The sequence below is a fragment of the Ammospiza nelsoni genome, chromosome 2 (genome assembly GCF_027579445.1).
Source record: "Ammospiza nelsoni isolate bAmmNel1 chromosome 2, bAmmNel1.pri, whole genome shotgun sequence".
NCBI lineage: Eukaryota > Metazoa > Chordata > Aves > Passeriformes > Passerellidae > Ammospiza > Ammospiza nelsoni.
This window is the reverse complement of record NC_080634.1, coordinates 119,786,409-119,810,587: the sequence shown is the minus strand read 5'-3', so window position 1 is coordinate 119,810,587 and position 24,179 is coordinate 119,786,409. Positions and strand designations below refer to the sequence as shown.

At 49.5% G+C, this 24,179-nt stretch overlaps 1 protein-coding gene across 4 annotated transcripts in view; it reads right to left on the bottom strand.

Annotated features, from left to right (window-relative positions):
- ITSN1 (intersectin 1) overlaps positions 1–24,179 on the bottom strand; it is a 112,850-nt gene that overhangs the window by 61,648 nt on the left and 27,023 nt on the right. For 3 of the 4 annotated variants that reach the window (XM_059492805.1, XM_059492797.1, XM_059492823.1), the window contains exons 3-14: positions 23,105–23,197; positions 22,378–22,441; positions 16,104–16,264; positions 14,076–14,252; positions 13,443–13,536; positions 11,290–11,390; positions 10,179–10,242; positions 7,997–8,134; positions 6,956–7,071; positions 5,020–5,282; positions 1,593–1,742; positions 644–784 (exon numbers count right to left, since the gene is read on the bottom strand). In XM_059492805.1, coding sequence (XP_059348788.1) covers positions 644–784; positions 1,593–1,742; positions 5,020–5,282; positions 6,956–7,071; positions 7,997–8,134; positions 10,179–10,242; positions 11,290–11,390; positions 13,443–13,536; positions 14,076–14,252; positions 16,104–16,264; positions 22,378–22,441; positions 23,105–23,197 — 1,562 coding nt within the window. The remainder of the gene's footprint in view (positions 1–643; positions 785–1,592; positions 1,743–5,019; positions 5,283–6,955; positions 7,072–7,996; positions 8,135–10,178; positions 10,243–11,289; positions 11,391–13,442; positions 13,537–14,075; positions 14,253–16,103; positions 16,265–22,377; positions 22,442–23,104; positions 23,198–24,179) is intronic. The other variant, XM_059492813.1, reaches the window with a different exon arrangement.

Genomic DNA, 24,179 nt, shown 5'->3' with positions numbered 1-24,179 from the left:
AGATTCTTTGTAGTGCTACAAACACACTGAGACCCCCATGACCAGCCAAGAATTAATTTCAAGCCCCATGAATTATTTAGTAAAGAGAAAAATTCCTGAATCAAATATACAGCCCCTGGAAAAACCTTTAGAAACTACAGTGAATATTCTTTCACTGAAGGCTGCAGCTCTCATGTGACAGAATTTCAGTAATTTCAGAATTTCAGTAAGAAAGGCAAATGCCAGACTTAGACCAACAACTCCCTGGTTTCACTGGGAGCTTCCATTTCCAAAGTTCATTCTTTTTTATAATTAAAAAGAACCATCAAGAAGCCACTTCACTGCAGTCAGTTCTGCAGAATTTCCACGGGACAATTTCCTTCTCCCCTCCTAGAACCACCTGCAGCCAAACACTGCAGCCAAATTTTGACCTGCAGCCAAAGCATTTCCTGCTCCCCAGCTGGAGCCCAGGAGGGTGAAGGGATAACCCCAGACACAGCTGCAAGTGTAGGAAGCAGTTCCTGGCACTCTGAAGGACATTCATTTAGTGACAAATTATCCTTAAGTGTGAGCAATAGCTCATTCCAAGTTTGCCCAGGATATTGATGGTTTTGAGGAGCTCAAAATTCAAGGCTAAGAATAAAATTAGAGAACATTTTCTCACCTGTAGCTGCTGCTGCAAATGGGTGATTTCTGCAATTCTGAGTTCTCTGGATTTATTTGTACTTTCAATTTCTTGTCTTTGGGTCGACAGCCGACACCTGATATCCTGAAGCTTCCCCTCCAACTGGTTCCTTTTATCATTCTTTAAAAGAGAAGAAAAACATCTATTTAATAAATTTTTTAACCAAAATGTTCAGTTGTGCAAGTCTGGATCTAAAAACTTCTTCTGAACACTCGTTTTTTAAACTCATTTATGCCTTTAGCCTGTCCTCTACACAAGAGATAGGAAAATTTACAGGATAGTTGAAAAAATTTTTATTTTTTCAGGAAAAAGCTTTAATATTTCCCAGACAAAATATGGCCTTTCCTCCTACAAAATAGTGACATTTTCTGGGATCACAGCTGGGATAAAAACACCTCAAGTGACACTAAGAGAGATACCAGTGGTGGAAATTCTAGAAAACAACCAGAGCCAGGGCACAGTCACCACCAGGCTGTGCTTGTGTGTGGAATTTGCATGGCAGCCCCGATGAGGGGAGAATGGGGCAGCTGACTCCATCCTATTAGAAGGTTAATTAATTCCTTTATTATACTATATTATTTTGTATTATGTTACACTACATTATGTTATGTCTAAACTGAATCTGTCAAGCACTCAACTGCACAACTGCACAGCATTTTGTGACTGTCAGTGACAGTCCTGACATACACACACACTCAGACCTGATAGGCCAAGGAAACAAAATATTATTATTTGGGTAAATAATCTTCATATTGCATTTTACTTTTTCACAAAAACAGGCACTGCAAATGAGATAAGAATTGTTTTTCCTTTCTCTGAGGTTCAGAGAATGCAAAACCCAGAAACGTTCCTGGGAAGAATTGTGCCTTGCTTTTCTCTGTGAAATGTGGTGACACCTGTGTGTTTGAGCTGCTGCTTCACCACTCACCAGAGCTTCCAGCTCAAACTCCAGGGTTTTCTTCTTGGCCTTGAGCACCACGATGTCCTCCTGCTCCTTGTTCCTCTGGTTCAGCAGCTCCTGCCGCCGGTTGCGCTCCCACTCCAGCTGCCTCTGCCTCTCCAGCTCCCGTTTGGCAGCCTGCAGGGTAAACACCAGCAGCTGTAAGTCTGGCAGCCTGCAGGGGCAAACCCAACAGCTGGAATTTGGGCTGTTCTATGCTGAAATTCAGTCAGAATGTTGGTACAAACTGGGGCTGCTCTGGGCTCTGCACACACACATTGCTCAGGGGCTGCTTCCCGGAGCAGCAGGGGATGCCTTGGGAAGGCTGACCTAGACCAAAGACCAGACAGAGCTCCAGAATAAAGCAGGGATTTATTCAAAGCATCTCCTCCATGGATGCACCTTGGGCAGCACCAGAGCCCAGCCAGGGCTGCACCCAAGATGAACCAAAATGGCCCCAAAATGCACGGCCGGGCACGGGGTCTGTCCCTGGGATCAGTTCTGCTCCATTTGCACCTTGCAGTTCATTGTCCCATTCCAGCTTTAGCCCTGCAGTCCCACCCTGCTTGTTTTCCTCTCTTCAGTTCAGCATTATTTATACTCCTGAGATTTGGGTCATTTGTCCTTGGTGACCAGCTGGAGCAGGAATTGTTTTGTCTCCCTGCTCACCATCCCCTCATATGAAGCCCAGACCCACACACTAAAGCAGCACAGAGCCTGAAAATATAAAAGCTAAACCTGAGGCATCACAGAGGTGACTGAACAGAAACCCCCTCTGTTTTCCAAGATCCAGTTTGCTGATTCAACAGTTGTTTAATACCAGGAGAACTCTCCAGGACAGATTCCAATCTCTTTCCAAGCTCCGACATGAGACCCTCGGCAGCTTTGCAAAGAACAGCCAAGTGTTTCTGTGCTGAACCTATCATGGTTTGGCAATGGGAGAAAAAAGGAGATTTTTGGGTTAACCAGGGTGTGTTTCCTTTAACAAACTAAAGGCCAGGTTGGATGGTGCTGCCTGGTCTGGTGGATGTAATCCCTGCCCATGGCAGAGGGGTGGAACTGGAGGATCTTTAAGGATCTTTCCAACCCAAACCATTCTGGGACTCTATGAAATGAACTCAGCCCTGGAAAATCATGAATGTTGGATCATTCACGCACATCTTAACATCAAATATAGTAATATAACAGTAATAATAAATATTATTTTTAAAGAAGTGAGAGGTCAGGAGCATGTTGTCCTGGATATCAATGTCTCATCCATTCATTTCATGAGACAAATGAAGCAAAAACTGCCCCTCCCTTGCCTTTAACACCCCAAAAATTTTAATTCTTGCTGTAAAATTTTGCTCCCCATCCTGGCAGCAACACATCAAGTGCCCAGCACTCACCTGGATGCTCCCAAGCTGGGGCACTGTTGGAACCCTGGTTACTGAGAATTCCAAACTTTCTGTGCTGCCAGGCACTGACCCCCAGAGAACACTGCATTGACCTGAGGGTCTGGAGAAGCTTCCAGAATGGAATGATAGAACTGGGATTGTGTGGGTGGAGTTTGGATAGAAGTGTGTGATATCACAGGGTGGGAAACTCAGAGCTGAAGGGTTTAGAATACAGGAATAGATATACAGCAAGATGGAGGTTTTGGGGTGGAGGCTGCTCCTTCTTCTTCCCCTTCTTCTCCATGGGTTTGGGTGGTTTTGTGTCATTAAATAAAAAGTCCCCATTGTGGGCACTGGTGGTTGGGTATTGGGTTAAAAGTGACAATAATTGAGGTGTCATTTCTTAATTGGACAGTTTATCCTTCAAAGGCCTTGTAGAGAGAGACAGGGCTCCATTTTTAGTTTGTTGGAGTGAAGTGCTGCAGAACTCAGGGTTTGTGAGACTGTGACAGAGATAAGAACTGATAAACATCTGAGTCCCTGTCGGAGCCCAGGACATTCCTCTGGCTGTCCTGGAGGACACGAGACCCTGACAGGGGGCTCAGAGACCTTGGCATGGGCTCAAAACCACCTGTGCCTTCGATTTTAGCCCATGGAAACAATCCCCAACTTTGTGTGAGGATTTACAAGCCACAAGAGTTTGAGTAGAATGATAGTGAATTTATCACAGGGTGAAGAAGTAGAATTTTGGGGATTTAGAATGGGGGTTCAAGAGGCAAGATGGAGGAATCTGGGCGTGTCCTGTCGTTCTTCCTCTTCTTCTTGGCCTCCATCTTTTGCTATGATGGTGGCACTTTTGGAGTTTAGAGTAGAGACAAACTGTCTAACATAGGTGATAGGTATGGGAAAATTATTGTAAATAAAGTACATGTAGTTCTTAGTGTAAAAAGGTAACACCACCCCGAGAGTGGTCAGTGTGGCACAACCCAACCTGCCGGACAGATCTCACAGGTCAGAGAAAGAATGTAACAGATAAGAAAAAATAAAAAGCCTTGAGAACCAGAGCCCAGGAATCTCGACTTCTTCTTCAGTCGTGGGGCTGGGAAAAAAAGACTGTAATACCTCAGGAGCCATTTCAGCAACACAAAACCCGAGAAGTCCCAACAAGAAACTGTCTCATATTTGTTGGGGAAGATGAAACAGGAAAGCCTTATAAATTTGATTGCCTGGCAAAAGACTTTGAGAATATGGAAACTATAAGAGAGATTAAAATGAAAGCAAGCTTTGAGATCCCTCAGTTACTGAACACTGGAAAACAATGGTGTGGCTGGCTGAAGGTGATCCCCTTTTGATGGAACAACACCCTCTGCTTGCAGGCAGGCCCAAGGGTCAGAGCAGACCCTACAGCTTGGCAGAAGGGCCCAAAGAGGAGTTTGTAGGGTTTAAAATGTAACACAGTATGGTAATGTAATGATTCTTATAGGCTGTATGGAAATGCTATAGGATTTGTATATTGTACTAGATTGGTTAGTGAGAATTAGAATATTCAACACAAAAGAAGATTTATTGTATTGGAATGGGAACCTCACTCTCTTACCCTTTTACGCTCTTACTTTTTTTTACTCCCTTACTCTCTTTCCCTCTCATCCTCTCTCCCCCTCTCTTGGGCCTGCTCTGAGCTGTGGCTGGCAGCTCCCAGCAGGGCCCTGCACCCAGGCCCTGTGCAATAAACCCCAAATCCCAGCAGGGCCCTGCACCCAGGCCCTTTGCAATAAACCCCAAATCCCAGCAGGGCCCTGCACCCAGGCCCTGTGCAATGAACCCCAAATCCCAGCAGGGCCCTGCACCCAGGCCCTTTGCAATGAGCCCCAAATCCCAGCAGGGCCCTGCACCCAGGCCCTGTGCAATGAACCCCAAGCTCCTGAGCTGGCTGCAGAGATCTCTGTCTCCATCTGTCCTACCCCCGACACTCCTACACACATTCTCAACAAGAAGCCCAGAGTGCAGAGGGCCCTGCCCTGCTGTGCTCCCGGGCTCACCTCTCTCCTCTCGATCTCCTTCCTCCTCTCCTCCTCGCGCTGCCGCTCCAGCTCGCGCTGTTTCTCCAGCTGCTTCTCCAGCTCCAGCTGCCGCTTGCGCTCCTGCTCCTGCCGCTCGCGCTCCTTCCTCTCCTGCTCGGCCCTCTCGAGCTGGGCCAGCCTCTCCTGCTCCTTGCGCTGCTGCTCCAGCAGGGCCTGCCGCCGCTTCTCCAGCTCCAGGTTACCCCGCTCAAAGTTCTCCCTCTTCTTGTCCTCAAACGTCACTTTGTGCACAGAAATGTGGGGAAAAGGGCTGTTAAACGCTGCCGCTGATTTAGGAACAAACACAGCACAGAGATCCAAAGGGATCCCCAGCAAAGGGAATCCACTTTCCAGCAGGGATAGCCCTGCACCTCCCCGCTAGGATAACGGCTCCACAGGCCAGCCTGGGGATTAGTGTGGGAAATGGATTTGTAGAGAGCTCTCAGGGCCTGACAGAAGGCTCAGTGTCCATCTGTATGCAAACTGAGATAAGAAATGCTGACTTAGAAATGCCATGGAATAGGACAGACATTGCTGAGAGAGAAATGGAGCTGGAAAAATGTTTCAGAGCATGGCCTTGCAAATAAGACTGCTTTGGAGAAATAGAACTATGAAAGTTTGATGTTGCTGATCCCCTCAAATCACATCCTCAGCAAACTAAGGAGGGAATTCCCATTCCCATTCCTCATTCCTTGCCTTTAACATCCCAGAAATTTTAGTTCCTGCTTTAGTTCCTCAGGCCTCCAGCTCTCTCCACAAAGCACAGCAAGGGCAGTAATTTAGATAACCATTCTCCAGCTGATCCTCCATGAGGACACAGATCTGGAATTCCTCTGTACATGGGATAAGAGCAGCAGTCCAAGAGCCAACACTTCCATTAGTGCAAAGAATTCAGCTGCTGACATCATCAAAAGGCCATTATGCAAATGACCAGAACTTACTTAAAGTTGCTATTCTCATTAGATTACCCATTAGTGTCAGGAAAAGAAATGGTTTAGGTTCTTGGGCAGCTGAGCCCAGGAAGTCTGGATTCCTGCAGATCCACATCCTCATCCCCTACTATCCTAAAGAATGGCCTCACTTCCAGCACAGCTTCCCTGACATCCCTCTGCAGTCCCAGGGACTGTCCTTCCTCCTCCTCACTCCTCAGCACCTCCATCCAAATGGTTCCTTCCCTTCACCTTCTGTTCCTTTTCACACCCTCTGTGCCATTCCCAGAGCCCAAAGTGCAGGTTTCTGTCCCTTGTGTGGCCAGCATGGACCTTGTTGGGATGCAAGGCCAGGGAGAGCCCACGCTGCCTTCCCAGTGTGCACAGCTGGACACATCAGCCCCACACCTGCTGAACCAGCTCAGTTCTTGTCTTTTCCAGTCTGTGCCCCTTTCCAGCTGCCAATTCCCTGTTCCTTTAGTTCTTTTCCTGGAACTGTTGCAATCTGTATTGAGCCCCACATGTTACACAGACTGCAAGGAAATCCCAGCTCTCTGTGGAAATATTGGGATCCTCCACAGAGCACAATCTGTATTGAGCCCCACTGTTACACAGACTGCAAGGAAACAGCTCTCTGTGGGAATACTGGGATCCTCCACAGAGCAGCTCAGCCAAGCTTTGCTCCAGCTAAGGCAGAGGATGAAGGCAGCAGGAATTCCTCCTTGCAATCCTGTGCCAGGGCTGCCTGTGTGGGGAGTGCAGGAGATGAGGAGCCTGAAGGCTCTTCCCATCTCCAGTGCCACCAAGCCCAAGGATCAGGCACAGGAATGAGCTGGACCCAGCAATGTCTTGGTTGTGCCTCTGACCTTCCCAAACTGCTCTGGAGAGACATTTCTCAGTCAGGCCATGTATTCTCCCAGGCTGTGACCTGATGGGAAACCCCTGTGGGAACAGCACAGTAAACATCCCTGCTTTCCCTTGCTCACCTGGCAATTTCTTTTCCAGTTGCTGCTGCTCCTCCTCCAGTGCTGGTTCTTCTGGTAACCTTTGGTCTACAGACACTGAGCTGGCAGCAGAAATGCCACTGCCAGAGCGGACTCTTCTGCCAAGGAAACAGCAATTGGGGGTGCTTAACAGAAGCCAGGCTACCCAAATTAGTTATGATTTAATGATGAGATCAAATTAAATGCAGTGCTGTACTGTTTCATGGTACTCAGTGCTCATTCAGTGCTGCCCAGAGGGTCTCACTCAGGCGTTGCCTCAGGAGAACAGCATTTTCCAGGATCCCAGCAGCTCACTGGTGAGCTGAGAACCCCAGTCCCAAATTCTGCTTCCAAATGGGTTCAACCCTGTCCCCAAGATCTCTCACTTGGGGGGAGATTTTTCCCCAGCCAGTCTGGGGCTGGAGAAATGCTGACTTAAACTATAGCAAAACCAGCAGAGACAGAGGAAGAGCTCACTATAGTGAAGCTAAAAGCAAGATCCCAGGCGGAATACACAAATATTGGGAATCTTTAGGAGGACACCTGAAGAACTCAGTATAAAAACACTTCATTGCTGTTACTTTCTTCCCATCTATTTCTCCCCAAAGAAGTGAAATGGAGCAGGAGAAGTGATGAGTGACCCCACTGCTGCCAAACCCAGCTGTACCCAAGGAGGTCTGGATGCAGTGCAGTGCAAATCCATCCTGGAATTCCAATACATTCTGACTGTTCTACTGAACTTAAATCTAGGTTTCTATGGCCAGACTGAGCAGGCCTGGAAGGTGTGCCAGCATAAACACCCACCCAAACTCTGGTCTCACAGGGCAAAAGGAGAGGGGTCACTGTTTAGTTCCTGTGCTTGGCACTCCCAGAGCCATCCCAAATGACACACAGAACCACACAGAACCATCCCAAATGACACAGAACCATCCCAAATGACACACAGAACACACAGAACCATCCCAAATGACACACAGAACACACAGAACCATCCCAAGTGACACACAGAACTCAGGAGTGAGACTCCCAAGGATGAGCAGTTACCTAAATGAAGGTGGGATGTACTCTGGGGGCAGGGCAGGAGGCAGTGGCTGGCCAGACATGGCCACATCAATGAGGTGCATAGCCAGGATAAACTCCTCAGCTGTCAGCTTCCCATCTTGATCAATGTCAGAGAGATTCCTTGTTAAAGGGAAGGGAAAAGTAAGGAAATTATTAAATATTAGAAATCACTGTTCAAAGGCATTGTTTCAACATACACAGTTCCAATTTCATTCAAATTTTCACTATTTTTTCCACACCACTCTGTTTATTCAACACAAATGAAAAGCAAACCCCAAATGCGTCCCTATTTCCCCCATTTCTCATGGCTGTCTGAAATCCAGCGTTGCAGCCACAGCTTCTCCTTCTCCTGCTCTGGTGCTGCCAGGAGCTCGTGCCAGAGAAGGACCTTGAACCAGTGGAGTTCTCTGGAACACCTCATGAACACCCAAAGGAAGCAGCTCAGGTGTTGGGCACAATGTTAGGTTTGGTCTCCTTCTCCCTGGAGGCTCCTGGCTCCCATTCCAGGGCACCCACTGGCAGTGAAATCAACGCCATTGATGTCCTAGTCCTGACAAGCACCAACCCACCCTGGCATCATGCACATATTGAAAATTACAGACTCATGTCTCTGGATGGCCCCAAAGCAGAGCTCCAAGAGAGGCACAAGATGCTTTCACTCCTGTTAAGGTGGTGTTGGACAAAATTAACAGCCAGGGACAGCACCAGGGAGCAGCTGGAGTGGGCAAGGGCAGAGTTAGTTGGATTTTAGGGAAAGGTTCTTCCCCAGAGGGTGCTGGGCACTACCCCAGGGAATGGGCATGGCCCTGAGGCTGCCAGGGATGCCCAGGCTGGGCTTGGTGGGGTCTGGGCAGGGCAGGGGTGGCACTGGGGGATCTCTGGGGGTCTCTTCAGCTCAGGATTTGTTTCTCCAGCATGCTGCACTCTAATCATGCAGGGAAATCTCCCAAGATACTGGGAAAACCCAAGGGACGTAAGTGAAAAATCCTTCTGCAGTCCCAGGGCACAGGATTTTGCTGATGGGATTTAAGTTTGGGAGACAATCGCAGCCTCTCTGCATCCACACCTGTGGCACTGAACTGCTCAGGCTGGAGCTCAGGCACAAGCCAGGAGAGTGGCAATGCAGCATGCACAGAAATGAGTGATCAGCTGGGTCACAGCTCCCAGGACAGCCCAGAGGCTGAGCATCAACTGTTCCCTTGGAGTGCCTGTGCCAGGGATTCCAGCCCCAGCACTGGCAAACCTCAGCCCACAGCAGGGCCCAGAAAGGACCAACAGGAGCTGGGATGTCCCCTCCCCATCTCAGTGCACTGGCAGCTGTCACTGTCCCCCTGAGTGAGTCCTGGTGGCAGCTGCCTGCCCACACAAGCACTCCAAGGCTGGCAAAAGCAGAGCATTTCTTGGTTAATCATCTGCTGGGGGACTGGCTGGTTTGTTTTTATCCCTTTGTCAGGAAACAGAGACGGCAAGAGTGGTTTTTAATTTATAACACAACTGCCAGTGCTTTGCAAAGAGAGCAAGGGCAGCTGAATGGCCTTGTCAGAGTGGCTGCAGCACTGCCATCCTCACACTGAGCCCCTGGGCCAGCTCCAATGCTTCTCAGCAAACACTCCTAAAGGACAGGAGTTAATGAGGAACAACTTCCCATGGGGCAATAAAAACATAATAAAGTTCAGCAAACAACAAGTTGGAAGGCAAAAGGGAAGCTGAGACAAATGCCTTTAAAATCCATGATTGTACATGTCTCTGGGAAATCAGCCCTGCCATACCCATGGAAAAGGCACAGAAACCCCACAGAAAGTGTGGCTTGGGTTAAGCACCCTGTTCTGCCACCTGTGCAAAGGTAAATTCCCCTGGTGCTCTGTCAGGGGATGGGGAAGGCACAGGATGCTGAACATCTGCTCTGCCTAAAAACCCAGCACTGAACCACAACTTCCAAATCACCTCACAAAAGATGTTTTGGAACACAAAAGATGCTCCTGCTGCTCTTGTGGAATACTCCTAGTAAAGGCATGGAAGTGCAGGTTTTGTTTATAAAGTTGCACAGGACAAAGAGCAACGTGTGATTTATCAGTGAGACTGAAAAGGGAGAAAACCCCACGGGCTCCAGGGCAGAGGTTTCAGCAGAGTTTGTGTTTTGATGGAAATGGAAACATTTATTTACCATATTGTAGCCAGCTGAGCCTGGGGTAAACTGGACTGCATGAGAATTGTTCTTGCTTGGGGACCTAGAAGGGAAACAAATAGTAACAAAACAAGCAAGAGATGTGAGCAGCAGAACTTGGCTCCCCCAATAATCAAGCAATAACACTTCAGTTCTGCACAACAGCCACAGAATCCCACACTGGGCTGGGTTGGGAGGGACCTCACAACCCACCCAGTGCCACCCCTGCCATGGCAGGGACACCTCCCACTGTCCCAGTGTCCAGCCTGGCCTTGGCGCTGCCAGGGATGCAGGGGCAGCCCCAGCTGCCCTGGGCAACCAAATCCCTCAGATTAAAACCCAAGAAAGCTCTAAACCACAGACATGCACCAGAACTGGCAAAATCAAGCCAGGGGACCAGTTGCAGTCTCTCCCTGGAACTGCTCTCAGCAGTGGGTGTATCATGGCAATGGTCCCCTGAACAGGAAATAATTAGCATTGACTCTACGATTGCAGAAGGCTGATCAATTGTTTAATTAAGCTATACTATATTATACTGTACTATTAAGAAACTCATAACTCTTACAGACTGTCAGATACAGCTTTAATCTAATTGGTCAATCTACCTAAACCCTATCCAGTGTCTAATTAAGGAACTGCCTTTTGGTAAACAATCTCCATAACCCATTCTACATATGCACAACAGCAGGTGCAGCAAATGGAGATAAGAATTGTTTTTTATTCTCTCCTCTCAACTTCCTTACAGCTTCTCACATCTTCCCAGGAAGGGAAAATCCTGGCAGAGAACTGTGTCTCTCTCTGTTCAGAGGATATGTGATTACCACATGGGTGAACCAAGCACTGGAAATGGCTGCACAAGTTTTCACAGAACCCACTGTGCCCTTTTCCAGAAACATTTCCCAAGGTCAATTTTGCAGAAAATAAAGGAGAGATGGTGCTAAAGTGATCCCAGCTGTGATGAGTATTTGCTTCTAAACAAAAGCATTGACCACTTGGGAGATTAAAAGAGAAAAACACTGATGAGCCTCTTCCTATGTGAACAACACCCTCAGAAGCATGAAATTGGCTCTTGGAGCTGGAAACAGGGAGACAAGAGAAGCTGTGCCAGTACCTGTCAGGTGCCCACTCATGGTTTTGTCGTGGCTGTTGAAGAGCTGCCGGTACTTGAGGCGTGAGGACTGAGGCACAGCCCACTCTGCCACGGCAGGAGAGCTGCAAGGAGGGCAGGGAGAAAGGGACAAGTGGAGATTTCATCTCAGAAAGGTCATGGAACAATCACAGAGCCACAAACCACAGCAGGGTTAGGGCTGGAGGGACCTCACAGCCACCCAGTGCCACCCTGCCATGGCAGGGACACCTGCCACTGTCCCCAGTGTCCAGCCTGGCCTTGGGCACTGCCAGGGATGCAGGGGCAGCCCCAGCTGCTCTGGGCACCCTGTGCCAGGGCCTCAGCCCCTCACAAGAGGCTGAAGGGCTGCACTGAGATCAAGTTTTGTCCTGAAAATGTTCTTACCCCCAGTTTTTCTGGGAGGGTGAGGAGGTTCTGAGGTGTCCCGGTCCCCTGGCAGTGCCCAAGGCCAGGCTGGGCATTGGGACAGTGGGAGGTGTCCCTGCCATGGCAGGGCTGGCACTGGGGGGGCTCTGAGGTCCCTCCCAACCCAAACCATTCCATTATTCCATGATCTAATATTCCCTGCCATATTTCTGAAACCACCACAGGTTTGACCTCTTCTCTGCAAACATTATCACAATTCAGTCTCTTGGAAGATGGTTTTTGTTTGTTTGTTTGTTTGTTTTTTTAAAGTGTTTTCCTTTTTCTTTACTGGCAGAGAATGAAGGAACCTAAATTGTTCAGAGGAGCTACAAGATTTTACCTAAACATGTAGCAAGAAAAGCAGAGTAACATTTTACTCTATCTTTAACTGTTTCTCTTAGCCAAATAGAGCTACTGAAGGAAAACAAATGTAAAATATCCTGGAAATATAGAAAAAAAAGGTGTGAAAAAGCCACACTTGAATGTAAAGGTTCTCCTAATGGAACAAGTGAGGAATGTAATATTCCCAGTTTTAATCCATTCCCATAACAGGCTGAGCTCATTTGCAGCTCTAATTTCCCAGGCTTGATGGCTGAGAAATCCTAATTCTGAAAAACAAGGAGCAGAATTTTTCTGCCTTTAGGCACAATCAAACTCTGTCCTTTTTCTGACCTTATAAACCATTCTCACATGACAAGACACAAACCAGTGTCTCTATTTCTATTTTTGATTTTCAAACCCTTGAGCTTTAATAATATCCCTTCATGGGAGCAAAGCAAAACCAAGCTGCCCCTTCAATAATGAAAATAAGAAAAAAGGCCAAATATTTAATTTTTACCCATAGGAATTTCTCCTCAGTTTTGCTGGATTTAGGGGTTCCACACCACACATTTTAATTTCTGTGTTACACATAAATTATACCAGAGCATCCCTATTCTGTTCCTGGCCAATTTAGGTTTCAGAGAGAAAATGAATTGTTTTGAAAGACTTTAAATTATTTGGAATCAATACTGCAAATCAATACTGAGTAGTGTCACTTATCTAACAGCAGGGCAGTAGACAAGGCCGCAGAAGGAAACGAAAATAAAACCAGATCATTTAATTGTGTGCCATCCATTTTCCTCTTGCAAAAAACCTGTGCCATGGATCTGTGAGACAGATGATTTATAAGGACTTTGGGAAATCCCTCTCTTAACTCCTCTTAGGAAGTTTTAGATCCATTTTTTTAAACCACAGTAAAACCCTTTTTGCCCAACCAGATGTTTTTATAGGCCTTGGAATAATCTAAAAGCCCTTAAAGTGATTTTTCACACAGAACTTAAAGAATATAGAAGAAACAGTGATGTGGAGTGCATTTAAAATATGAGATCTATGAAATATTTTGCTTTTAGCAATTACCCAGCAGTTGCTAATTTTAAATAATGCATTACTTGTGCTGTTTTCCCAGTACCAGGAGTGTCTGTGCACGATGCAGGTTTTGTTTAGAGAAGCAAATGCTGTTCTAAAAATCAAGTGAAGATCATGTCATCACTGTTAATAGTTAATTACTTAATTTCCATGATTCCCTGCTCCTGGAGCATTAAAAGGTGCAGTAAAGCCACAGCACCCCGTGGAATCCTGAACCTCTGCAGAACTGATTTCTGCCAGAACTATGATTTCAGATGGTCACTTTGGGAAAGGGAAGGAGTTTTCCCAGCCCTGGGGACCCAAGCTCTGTGCCCCAGCCCCACCTGGCCACGTCGAAGGATTGTGCCTTTTGCAGCTTGGCATTGAGCTGAGCTCCCGGCCCCGAGCGGCTGAAGGAAGAACTCTTTGGCAAAGTGGCTGGGAAGAGAGAAAACAGGGATTTATTGCTGTTCACAGTGACCCAGGCAATCCCCATGACTTTCTGTCACTCCTACATCCAGTACAAGAACTGTGGCTCTGATGGGAACTTCTTAACAATATAAAAATCAGAATCCAGCAGGATGGGGGGGAAACACAAGGGCACTTCCCTCTTATCTTTTTACTTCCACAGCTTTATGGAAACCCTGTTGATACCAAATGATATTTTGGCACACGTAGTTCAGTATTAAAGTCACCCTAACAAACAGCAGTACAAAGAGACGGGAGAGGCCCAATTTCCAGGCAACAGCTTCCTGGCAGGTTCATTTCTCCAAGCGCTGCTTGATTTCCTCACCACGAGGGACTCCTGCGGGAGGCCATGTCCAAATTCCTCCTTTTAGCTCTTCTCCAAGTGTGCCAAGTGGGCTAAAGCAAAGCACAGTCCTTCCCCAAAGGCATCACTGGAGAGGGCAGTCCCACGGGTGCCAGGAATGCAGGGGAGCTGTTAGGAGCAGGAGAAGAGAGTGAGAGCGGCGTACCGGGGTGAGCGAAAGCAGGCAGGGGCTGGATGACAGCAGGAGCTCCGTTAGCCAGGGGAGGGACGGCGGCGGGGACAGAGGACACCAGCGGGGGGGACATCCCCACCACTGGGATGGATGCCATGGGCACCGGGGCCACGCTGCTGAGGGATGGCATGTTGGCAATGCCCCCGAGACCTACGGGCGAGAAAAGCACACGTTGGTTCTGACGCACACCGAGACGGTGCCCGCGGGGTCACCGACACCTCCAGCGGCTCCTCCCAAGCCCGGGACAGCCCTCCCGGCCCGGGCTGGCACTGCGGGGACAGGGACGGGACACGGGGACAGCCCCAGAGCGGCCCAGCACTGCCCCCAGCTGTCCAGCAGCATCTGCTACAAAGGGAATGAACTGGGTGCCCTGACCTGAGAGACGAGCAGCCCCCAGGGAGGAACAGCCCTCAGGGAGGAGCAGCAGCCCCCAGAGAGGAGCAGCAGCCCCAGGGAGGAACAGCCCTCAGGGAGGAGCAGCAGCCCCAGAGAGGAGCAGCCCCCAGGGAGGAGGAACAGCAGCCCCCAGAGAGGAGCAGCAGCCCCAGGGAGGAGCAGCAGCCCCCAGAGAGGAGCAGCAGCCCCAGGGAGGAGCAGCAGCCCCAGGGAGGAGCAGCAGCCCCCAGGGAGGAGGAACAGCCCCAGGGAGGAGCAGCAGCCCCCAGGGAGGAGCAGCAGCCCCCAGGGAGGAGCAGCAGCCCCAGGGAGGAGCAGCAGCCCCAGGGAGGAGCAGCAGCCCCAGGGAGGAGCAGCAGCCCCCAGGGAGGAGCAGCAGCCCCAGGGAGGAGCAGCAGCCCCAGGGAGGAGCAGCAGCCCCAGGGAGGAGGAACAGCCCCCAGGGAGGAGGAGCCCCAGCAGCTGTGGGGTTGGTGGGATCCCTGGGCTGGGATGAGCCAGGGCAAAGCTGATGGAGAGCACAGGGTGAGAGGCTGAGGGCAAGCACAGCTGCAGGAACCAGGGGGTTAAGGAGGGCCAGTGGTGCCAGGGGAGGAACGAGGGGTGTGCAAACAGCTCACATCAATCTACAGGCAATGAGAACTTTGGCTTTGTGGGGGCTCATTTCATTCTGCCTTTTCTCACTTAACCCTGCATTGGCTCTGCCCAGTTTCATTGTCTTCTTCCAAAGAATTTTATTTCTGACTGTAAAACTTGTGGGGTTACAGTGGATCAAACCACACTGCTGCAAGCAGTTTACCAGATACTGCTCCCTTTCATCAGGACATTTAGATGGGATATTGGGAATGAGGAATTGTTCCCTGGCAGGGTGGGCAGGCCCTGGCACAGGGTGCCCAGAGCAGCTGGGGCTGCCCCTGCATCCCTGGCAGTGCCCAAGGTCAGCTTGGACAGGGCTGAGAGCCCCTGGGACAGTGGGAGGTGTCCCTGTCATGGCAGGGGTGGCACTGGAGGGGCTTTAAGGTCCCTTCCAACCCAAACCATTCCAGGACTCCCAGGCACCAATAACCCTGAGCCACAGCAAAGACTAAAGCAGAAAGGGAAAGATCCTCTCACAACAGGACCAAGAGGTTTGGCTTTATTGGGTTATTTTATTTGCTTATTTTCCTTTCCCCATCCCATCTTCCCAACTCTTCTCCTATAAATGATGGTGACTTTGGCAATACTTCACTCCAGCAGCTCCCACCGGAGCAGCACTGCTCATCAAAGCAGATTGTAAAAACTCAGGAACAACAGAGCAGAGATCCAAAGCTGGAGATCCAGTAATGCCAACAGTTTAACCACAACTCCAACCCTTTGGAATGCACTAGCCCTGCTACCTGAGCCATGTTTTGTTTGGAGCAACGCAAACGTGAAGCAAACAGGAGCTCAGCTCAGGAAAAAGCCCAGTGCAATTCCTCTCAGTGCATGTGCAACACCTGGGTTTGAGTCCATGTGCTTTTAGATGCACTTTTCCCCAAAATTTTCTTGGAGAAACTGCAGAAGACCTATGGAATTGCTGCAGTCCCAGGTAACAATGAGGAAAATGGAGGAGAACGGGAATCTTACCAAATCCTGGGGCACCGGGCAGGGCGAGGGGCGGCTGCTTCATGACGGGCGGCAGCGCGGCCGGGAGCTGGTACCCCTGCAGCTTCAGCTTGATGAGTTTCATAGCTATGGAAAACTCCAAGGGATCCATCCTGCCATCATTGTTCATGTCAGCTAGAGCCCTGCAAAACACAGTGTTGGCACAGTTACAGCCTGCAGTGAGCAACTTCAGGCCCTGCCCCAGAGGCAGGATCACATGAATGGGGATGTTCGAGGCTGAGGAAGGGGCTGGAGCCCAGGAGGGGCTGAGGGAGCTGGGAAGGGGCTGCAGAATCCCTGAGGAGCTGGAAGGGGCTGCAGAATCCCTGAGGAGCTGGGAAGGGGCTGCAGAATCCCTGAGGGGCTGGAAGGGGCTGCAGAATCCCTGAGGAGCTGGGAAGGGGCTGCAGAATCCCTGAGGAGCTGGAAGGGGCTGCAGAATCCCTGAGGAGCTGGAAGGGGCTGCAGAATCCCTGAGGAGCTGGAAGGGGCTGGGGCTGGAGCAAAGGAGGCTCAGGGGCCCTCGTGGCTCTGCACAAGTCCCTGCCAGGAGGGCACAGCCGGGGGGGTCGGGCTCTGCTCCAGGGAACAGGGACAGGAGCAGAGGGAGCGGCCTCAGGCTGGGCCAGGGCAGGCTCAGCTGGGACAGCAGCAGCAATTTGCCCATGGAAAGGGAGCTCAGGCCTTGGCAGGGGCTGCCCAGGGAGCTTTGCAGTGCCCATCCCTGCAGGTGTCCCCTGGAGGTGGCACTGAGTGCTCTGGGCTGGGCACAAGGTGCCCATGAGGCACAGCTGGCACTGCATGGGCTGGCAGGGCTGTGCCAGCCTCAGGAATTCTGAGATTCTCACTAATTTCCCCCCAAAATGATGCCAGGCTAAAACTAAGACACTATTTAAACCTAAGAACTCCTTGATTTCTTTCCTTGGATGATTAACAAATATTTTTGAGGTTGCTTTTCAACTCTTGGAGGAATTACAACGAAGCATCCAGAAAAAATGCAGCTGCACAAAAAATTTGCAAAATCACCCCAGTGAAAGCACAGGGTCCTAAAACAGCACCACAGAGAAGTGAATCACTGAGTCTGCAAATCTGTACTTTAGCTGCACTTAACATAAAACATTCTTTAAATCTGTGACTCCCCTCAGCACTGCTCCATCTGGGAGTGTGCAAATGTGTTTTCAATTAAACAATAGCACTCAAGATGAAACATTGAGCCTAGGCCTTGAATAGGCTTTCAGGGAAAGGAGTCTGACTTAAACAGTCTGCTTTTTGTTCCTTGCCTTGCTAGTTAAGAAAACCCAGCTCAGCAGGGAATAGGGTGGGAGCTTGGGCGCAGAGAAGCAGGAAGGAGAGTGTCAGTTCCTGCCACTGCACACCAAAAACCCTGAGTAAATGCACATCAGGAACAGAAATAGCTGCACACTCACTTTAGAGCACCATGCTTATTTCTTTGCATTTGTTTGAAGAATTAAGTACAGATTTCATTACTGGAATAATACAGATTTGAAGTTCATGCATTTACTTCTGTGTCATGGGTGTGGCCCTGGGCAGTGTGGCTGAACCAGAGCTTCATTTCTGATCAAATTCCTCTCAAAGAGAGTTTTTGTGCAGCTAGGTGGGAAGTTATCCACAAAGCACCCCAGTGAATATCAGCTATTTATAACTGATACACAAGGAGACAGCCAGGTAAAGGTAGTGGCAAAATGGAAATCCTCCTACTCCAAAAAAACCCCAAAACATGAAACCCCCATGGAGAGGCAGATCCCAGCAGGGAGCAGCACAGGTTTAGATCCCCAGCAGCATCAGAGGCACTCCAAACCTCTCCTGAACTCCTAGGAAAGGATTTCCAGGGGTGTAGCTGCCTTAATCCACCAGTTCTGATGCCATGGGGCTCAATAACAGCATTAAAATCTGGGAGAAGCATTTAAAGCAAGTCTGGAGAGGACACTGATACACAGATACTGAAATCCTTCTAAAGCATGTGCTGCACCTGTGCCTGGACAATACTGAACCCCAGAATCCCAGGCTGGTTTGGATGGGAAGGGATCTTAGAGCTCATTTCATCCCACAACTGCCATATATATATATATCTTTGATTTATAAGATAAAAACCTTTTATTAATTCTAGATAGATAGAATTGATTAATTAATTCTATTAGACCCTCAGTGGGTTCTATCCCTGCAGGAAAATTCAGGAATATAAAGATCACCCTGTAGGAACCTTGGCTCTCCAGGCACCATTTCCTGTTGGAACACAGCAAATCTTTGCATCCTACATGGGAAACATGAATTCCCCAGCATTCAGCAACTCTGCTGTGCACCAGTGGCACTGCTCTCATTGAACTCCAATTCACATCAGCAGCTGTAGCTTTTCATTCAACATCTGACCTTCTGTGAACTCCTTTACTCTACACCAACAGCTTCATTATTGAAATTGCCAGCACAAATATCAGTGCAGAGAGTTCTCTGCAGCCCCCAGAATTTCTCCAGTTTTATAGAGTGCAAAGAAAAAGCAGCTTTTGTCTGACAAACTCTTCCTGCTAAAATAGGACACATTTCCATTTCTAGTTGCAGAAGTTGGTGTCAGGCTGCTGGATTTTACTGTGAAATGCAGGGAGCCAGCAAACACCACCTAATTCCACTCATTTCTGCTCCTAATGGAACTGGGACAATGTGGTGCCCTTGCATTTGTTTCATTTGTGGCCTGGCTGGAACCAGTGCAGGGTAAATGGATTAAACACTGACTAAATATGTATTATCTTCTCTAGGCCAGGCCTGTGCTTGTATTGAATACAAGAGCTGCAGTGGGCTCAGCACCACCCCAGGGCTCAGTGCTGACAAATCCTTCCCCATGCATCTTTTCCTCCTCCCTTCTCTCACCTGTTCTGCAGAATGAAAAGCCAGCTGAAATACTTTTGCATGTGTGAGGTGCAGAAGCTGAACACAGGCACTTTTCCCACCACACATGCTGTAATTAGCACACAAACCACCTAGCCATGCAAGCAGCCCTGTGCTAAGGCAGGGGTCACAGTGCAGTTCCCAAAGCTGCACCGATTCAGCTGGAAATTCAGCAATTCCCCCTGGGCTGCACAGCCCCAGGTGTGGCACAGGCTCAGCCCCAGCAGCACTCAGGTCTCTATGGATGGGTGCCTGTGCAGGAATTACCAGGATTACCCCACTGTGCTGCCCCTGGACACTCATTCAGGAGGGTGGCAAGGGAAGCAGCTTGAGGAACAGGGAAGTGTCACCCAGCGCCTCTGTGCTGACACAATCAGTAACCCAGGAGCAGGGAGAGCAGCTGGCTGTGATTATTTCAGCTCTCCTTTCACTGCAGGGGCCAGGAGATGCTCTGTGAGCCCCACTCCTCAGGGCTCTCAAGCAAGGCAGATTATTCTGCTTAAGCACAGTTATCTCCCAAGCCACTGCAGGCCCAGTCAGAGCCCAATTAGAGGCTTTTAATTGATCCCCAGCCTGGAGGAGTCTGAGCTGGTGAAGGGCAGAGCAGCACAGGAGCTGCCATGGCAGACCATAACACTTCACTCTTTTGCTCACTGACACTTCTTTCCTTGCATGAGGACTACAAGGGACACAGGAATTCTCCATTTTAACAAAAACTGCTGTTTTGAAGGACTGTGCATTCTGGGGAAGCTTTTGTGGGCCCAGGAATGAGGCACTGACCAGATTTATTCAGATTTATTCCCTGTGTCCCCCAGCTGGGAGGGACCCTTCAGCAAACTCAGGCCAGGCTTCTCTCTCACTGTCACAGTCAGCCAAGATCAGCAGAATGACCCAGAACAGGAAAACACCTCCAGAACAGCACAGACAGACAGACAGACAGTTCTTCAGGGACTGCCCTGCATCCCTGGCAGTGCCCAAGGCCAGGCTGGACACTGGGGCTGGAGCAGCCTGGGACAGTGGGAGGTGTCCCTGCCATGGCAGGGGTGGAATGGGATGAGCTTTAAAATCTCTCCCAACCCAAACCATCTTGGGATTTCCCAGATCAGAAAATGAATTTTTTTACAAGTTTTTGTAAACAGTTTTACAAGTTGTATGAGTTGTTGTGAGTTTTACAAGTTGTTTTAACTCAGAATTACTTCCCTTCCCTGAGGACTCCTGCACCTCCCCTTCTCTCCCAGTAACAATCAAATGCCACCTCCCAAAGCCCAGCCCAGCAATTCCAGGAGCACACACTGATGGAAGAGCAGCAGCTCCCATCTCTCACAGATTGCAGGCTCATTAGTCCAAAACTCGCCCTCCAAAGTACTTAAGGATCTGTATAAAGATTTTTACTTAAATATTTACTTCATTTCATTCAGACTTGTCTGAAAAAATAAGAGAGAGAGGAAGGAATGTCCATGAGCTGCTCTATGATTTAGAAAGGCAGCCTGAATAAGTTTTAGTTCAGCTTCATTAACAAAAATGTGCAGGTCTTGTCTCTATGACAACTCCAGAGGGAGTGGAATGATTCCCTTCCTCTCCAGAGCCTGGAAAACTGAATAATTCAGAGAGGAAGAGATCCTTAGTCAGACTATTTACAACTGTTTGGATTTGTTAGCACCTATTTAAAGCCAAGGCCTAGGGAAGATTTTTGGAGAAAGGATGTCTTGCTCAAGACAAAACTTCTTTCCTTGTTTAATTCAGAGGCAAGAGAAGCTCCAAAGGGACATTTGAGCACTCACTGAGGCTTCAGCAAATAAGACAACCAGTCCAGCTTTGATATTTGTAAGATGAAGATAATCAGAAAAGAAAAGAAGCTCTTTATTTAAAAGCCATGTAGGTCTGGGCATGCAGATTTCAAAAGCAATAAAATAATTCTCCTCTTTCTCCTGTCAGAACAAAATTCGGCCTTTAACAGTCCTTAACTGCACTAGAAAGGTTTTGTAATGGCAATAAACTCCTTCTAAATAGCTCACAGAGGAAAAGGGAGCAGATTCCCCCAAAGTTCTCTATCCCTCTCACCCAATCCAGAATGAAAACCACTTTTAATTCTGTCTCACACCAATATCTGTGCTGGTAGTAATATTATTAATGCCAACCATGAATAATCATGGAATTATGGAATGGGATAGGATTTTTTTGGGAGGGCTTTGGAGTTCATCCCATGCCACCCCTGCCATGGCAGGGTCACCTCCCACTGTCCCCAGTGTCCAGCCTGGCCTTGGGCACTGCCAGGGGTGCAGGGGCAGCCCCAGCTGCTCTGGGCACCCTGTGCCAGGGCCTGCCCACCCTGCCAGGGAACAATTCCTCATGGCCAAGATCCCACCCAGCCCTGCCCTCTGGCACTGGCAGCCATTCCCTGGGTGCTGTCCCTGCACACACAGGTCCAGGTCTGGCAGGGTCAGAGCAGAATTCCCTTCATTCCTGCAGGAACATCTGGCACTGTGGCAATGTCTGTGCTGTGGAATGGGCACAGATTTGGATCTGGCTCAACTCACCAAGGAGTGACAAAAATTCCAATTTCAAGCTTCGACTCCAACTCCAACATGGAAACAGTCCATGTCAATCTTCATTTTTGTAACAAACACTCCAGGTCTTGCCTAGGCTCTCCCATGAGCAGATTTATCACTAATTACTGTGCTTAGCAATTGTGTAATTGTATTGTAGTCAGTTTTAACAGAGCTGAAAGCATTTAGCAACTTGAAATGAGGGTTTGAAACTGCCAACCTCCAAAATGCCATTTGCTGGGACAGCCCAGGGCCATTGGCCTCCTGCTCACCTGGGGACACCTGGGCACCCTGGGCTTGTGTCCAGCCACTGCCACCAGCACTCCCAGGGCTTTCCCAGCCCCTGTGCCCCAGCACTGAGAGCTCCATGGGGTTGTGATGACCCCAGGGCAGGAGCCAGCACCTGTCCCTGGTGACCCTCACCCCAGTGACCCAGCCCAGGGGTGACCCCAACTCTGGGCCTGGAGAACCCCAGGAGAGCCCAGCCCAGCCCCAGCCCTGCCCCAGTGTGCCCCAGCCCTGTGCCCTGTGCCCACCCAGCCCTGTGCCCCAGCCCTGTGCCCACCCCGCCCTGTGCCCCAGCCCTGTGCCCGCCCCACACCCAGCCCTGTGCCCGCCCCACACCCAGCCCTGTGCCCGCCCCACACCCAGCCCTGTGCCCGCCCCACACTCAGCCCTGTGCCCGCCCCACACCCAGCTCTGTGCCCACCCCACACCCAGCCCTGTGCCCACCCCACACCCAGCCCTGTGCCCAGCCCACACTCAGCCCTGTGCCCGCCCCACACCCAGCTCTGTGCCCACCCCACACTCACCATATCTGTGCTAGCACTGGCTGAGGTAACCCAGATTGGAAAAAAAAGTTCCTGGCTTGATCACCTGTAAAACAAACAGGACGTGGCTCCAGCTCCAGCTCCAAACAGCTGGCAGAGGCAATGGGGCAGCTGGAGGAAAAAACAGCTGCAAGAGAAGCCCAGCCCATGCCAGGACTGATGAGGATGGAACAAACCAGAGCAATGAAGAGGAGGCCTCCTATTGCCTTTGAGACCAAAGTTTGATGAAAATTTATTAGGATCAGTGCAATTCCTTGATTTGGAGCTTTGCTTCCCACTGTTTCAATCAGTTCTGCATTTGGATCTTTCCAAGAGGTCAACCATGCTGATGTCAGTGCTGCACAAACTGGATTTCTAAAGCTGATTTCAGTTAAAATGACACACCTTTATTTAATCAGACCTTTTATTTATCATAATATTAGTGTGGTAGCTGACCCCAGGCACAAAGAACCCATCACTGCCTTCCACAGCAGGATGGGGAATAGAAAATATCAGAAAGTAACAGAAAAGTTGGGGCTGATGTGGCAAAATATGAGATGTAAAATAAGAAATGGGGCTGATGTGGAACAGTGAGATATAAAATAAGAAATACCTGTTGAAATTTTCTAATTATTATGCCCATATGTCTCCCAGGCAGCTCTGTACACATTTGGCTCCCTGGTTAAGATTTAACCAAACACAAGATGAGAAGTGGAAGCTGGTTGTTTACCAGTGATAAATCCAGCAGTTGGTTTCAGACTGTGGAACTGTTGATCATGCTTTGCTCTCTCCTCCACAGTAATGGCCCAGATATCCAGGTTGCCTGGTTCAGAAGAAGTGGAGAAATGGCATTGAGAAACATTCCCTAAAAACCAGCCCCTTTTCTCTCTGAGTGTGATTATCTCAGCAGTCTGGGCTCCTCAAACAACCCAGGGGTGGGAGGCCATTTACCCCCAGAGCACTCACAGCTGAAATTCCAGTTCCTTTGCTGCAAAGGCACCTCTTCCCCAGTACCCCATCTGACCTGCCCACAGGACAGGGAAAATGGCAAATCTCAGCACTGGGATTGCTCTTTGTAACCCTCCTGCAGATCAGCTGCCAAACCCAACTCCCAGATCTGAAGGGAATGCAAGGATGAGGGAATGCTCACCAGAGCTGAGTGCCAGGGATGGGGCCAGACCAAAGAGGGGAAATCCTGACTTTCACAGCAGGAATTGTTCCCTGGCAGGGTGGGCAGGGCCTGGCCCAGAGCAGCTGGGGCTGCCCCTGCATCCCTGGCAGTGCCCAAGGCCAGGCTGGGCACTGGGGCTGGAGCAGCCTGGGACAGTGGGAGGTGTCCCTGGAGTGACCAGCCCAGCCCAGCCCAGTCTGGGATTCTGTGATTTCATGGGAATAACAAAAAATCCTGTCCCTACTGCACTGCCAGGGCCCATCCTGGGTTTTTCACTGCATTTCCAGATGCTGCAACTTCCCCTGCTGTAAATGAAGAGATTAAAAATGTGTTATTTTTGTTCTAACCTCAGTGTGGGTGATGGGACAACAAGGGAAAAACTGGCAGCGATGCCCAAAGGCATCTGCTGGGCCTTTCAGCAACTGCCAAGTGCAGGAGGCCTGAAAGGAAAAAGCATCTGCACCTCTCCAGTGCAGGTGGTGCCCAGAGGCCTGGCTGGGCCTGGCTGCGCCTGCAGGGCCAGAGGCTGGGGCTGGAAGGGATGCATGCAGCACCCAGGGCTCTGGGCTGCAAAGGGAGGTGTCTGCAAAGCCACCCCCAAACTCCCAGCTCAGAGAGATGCACAAACACTTCC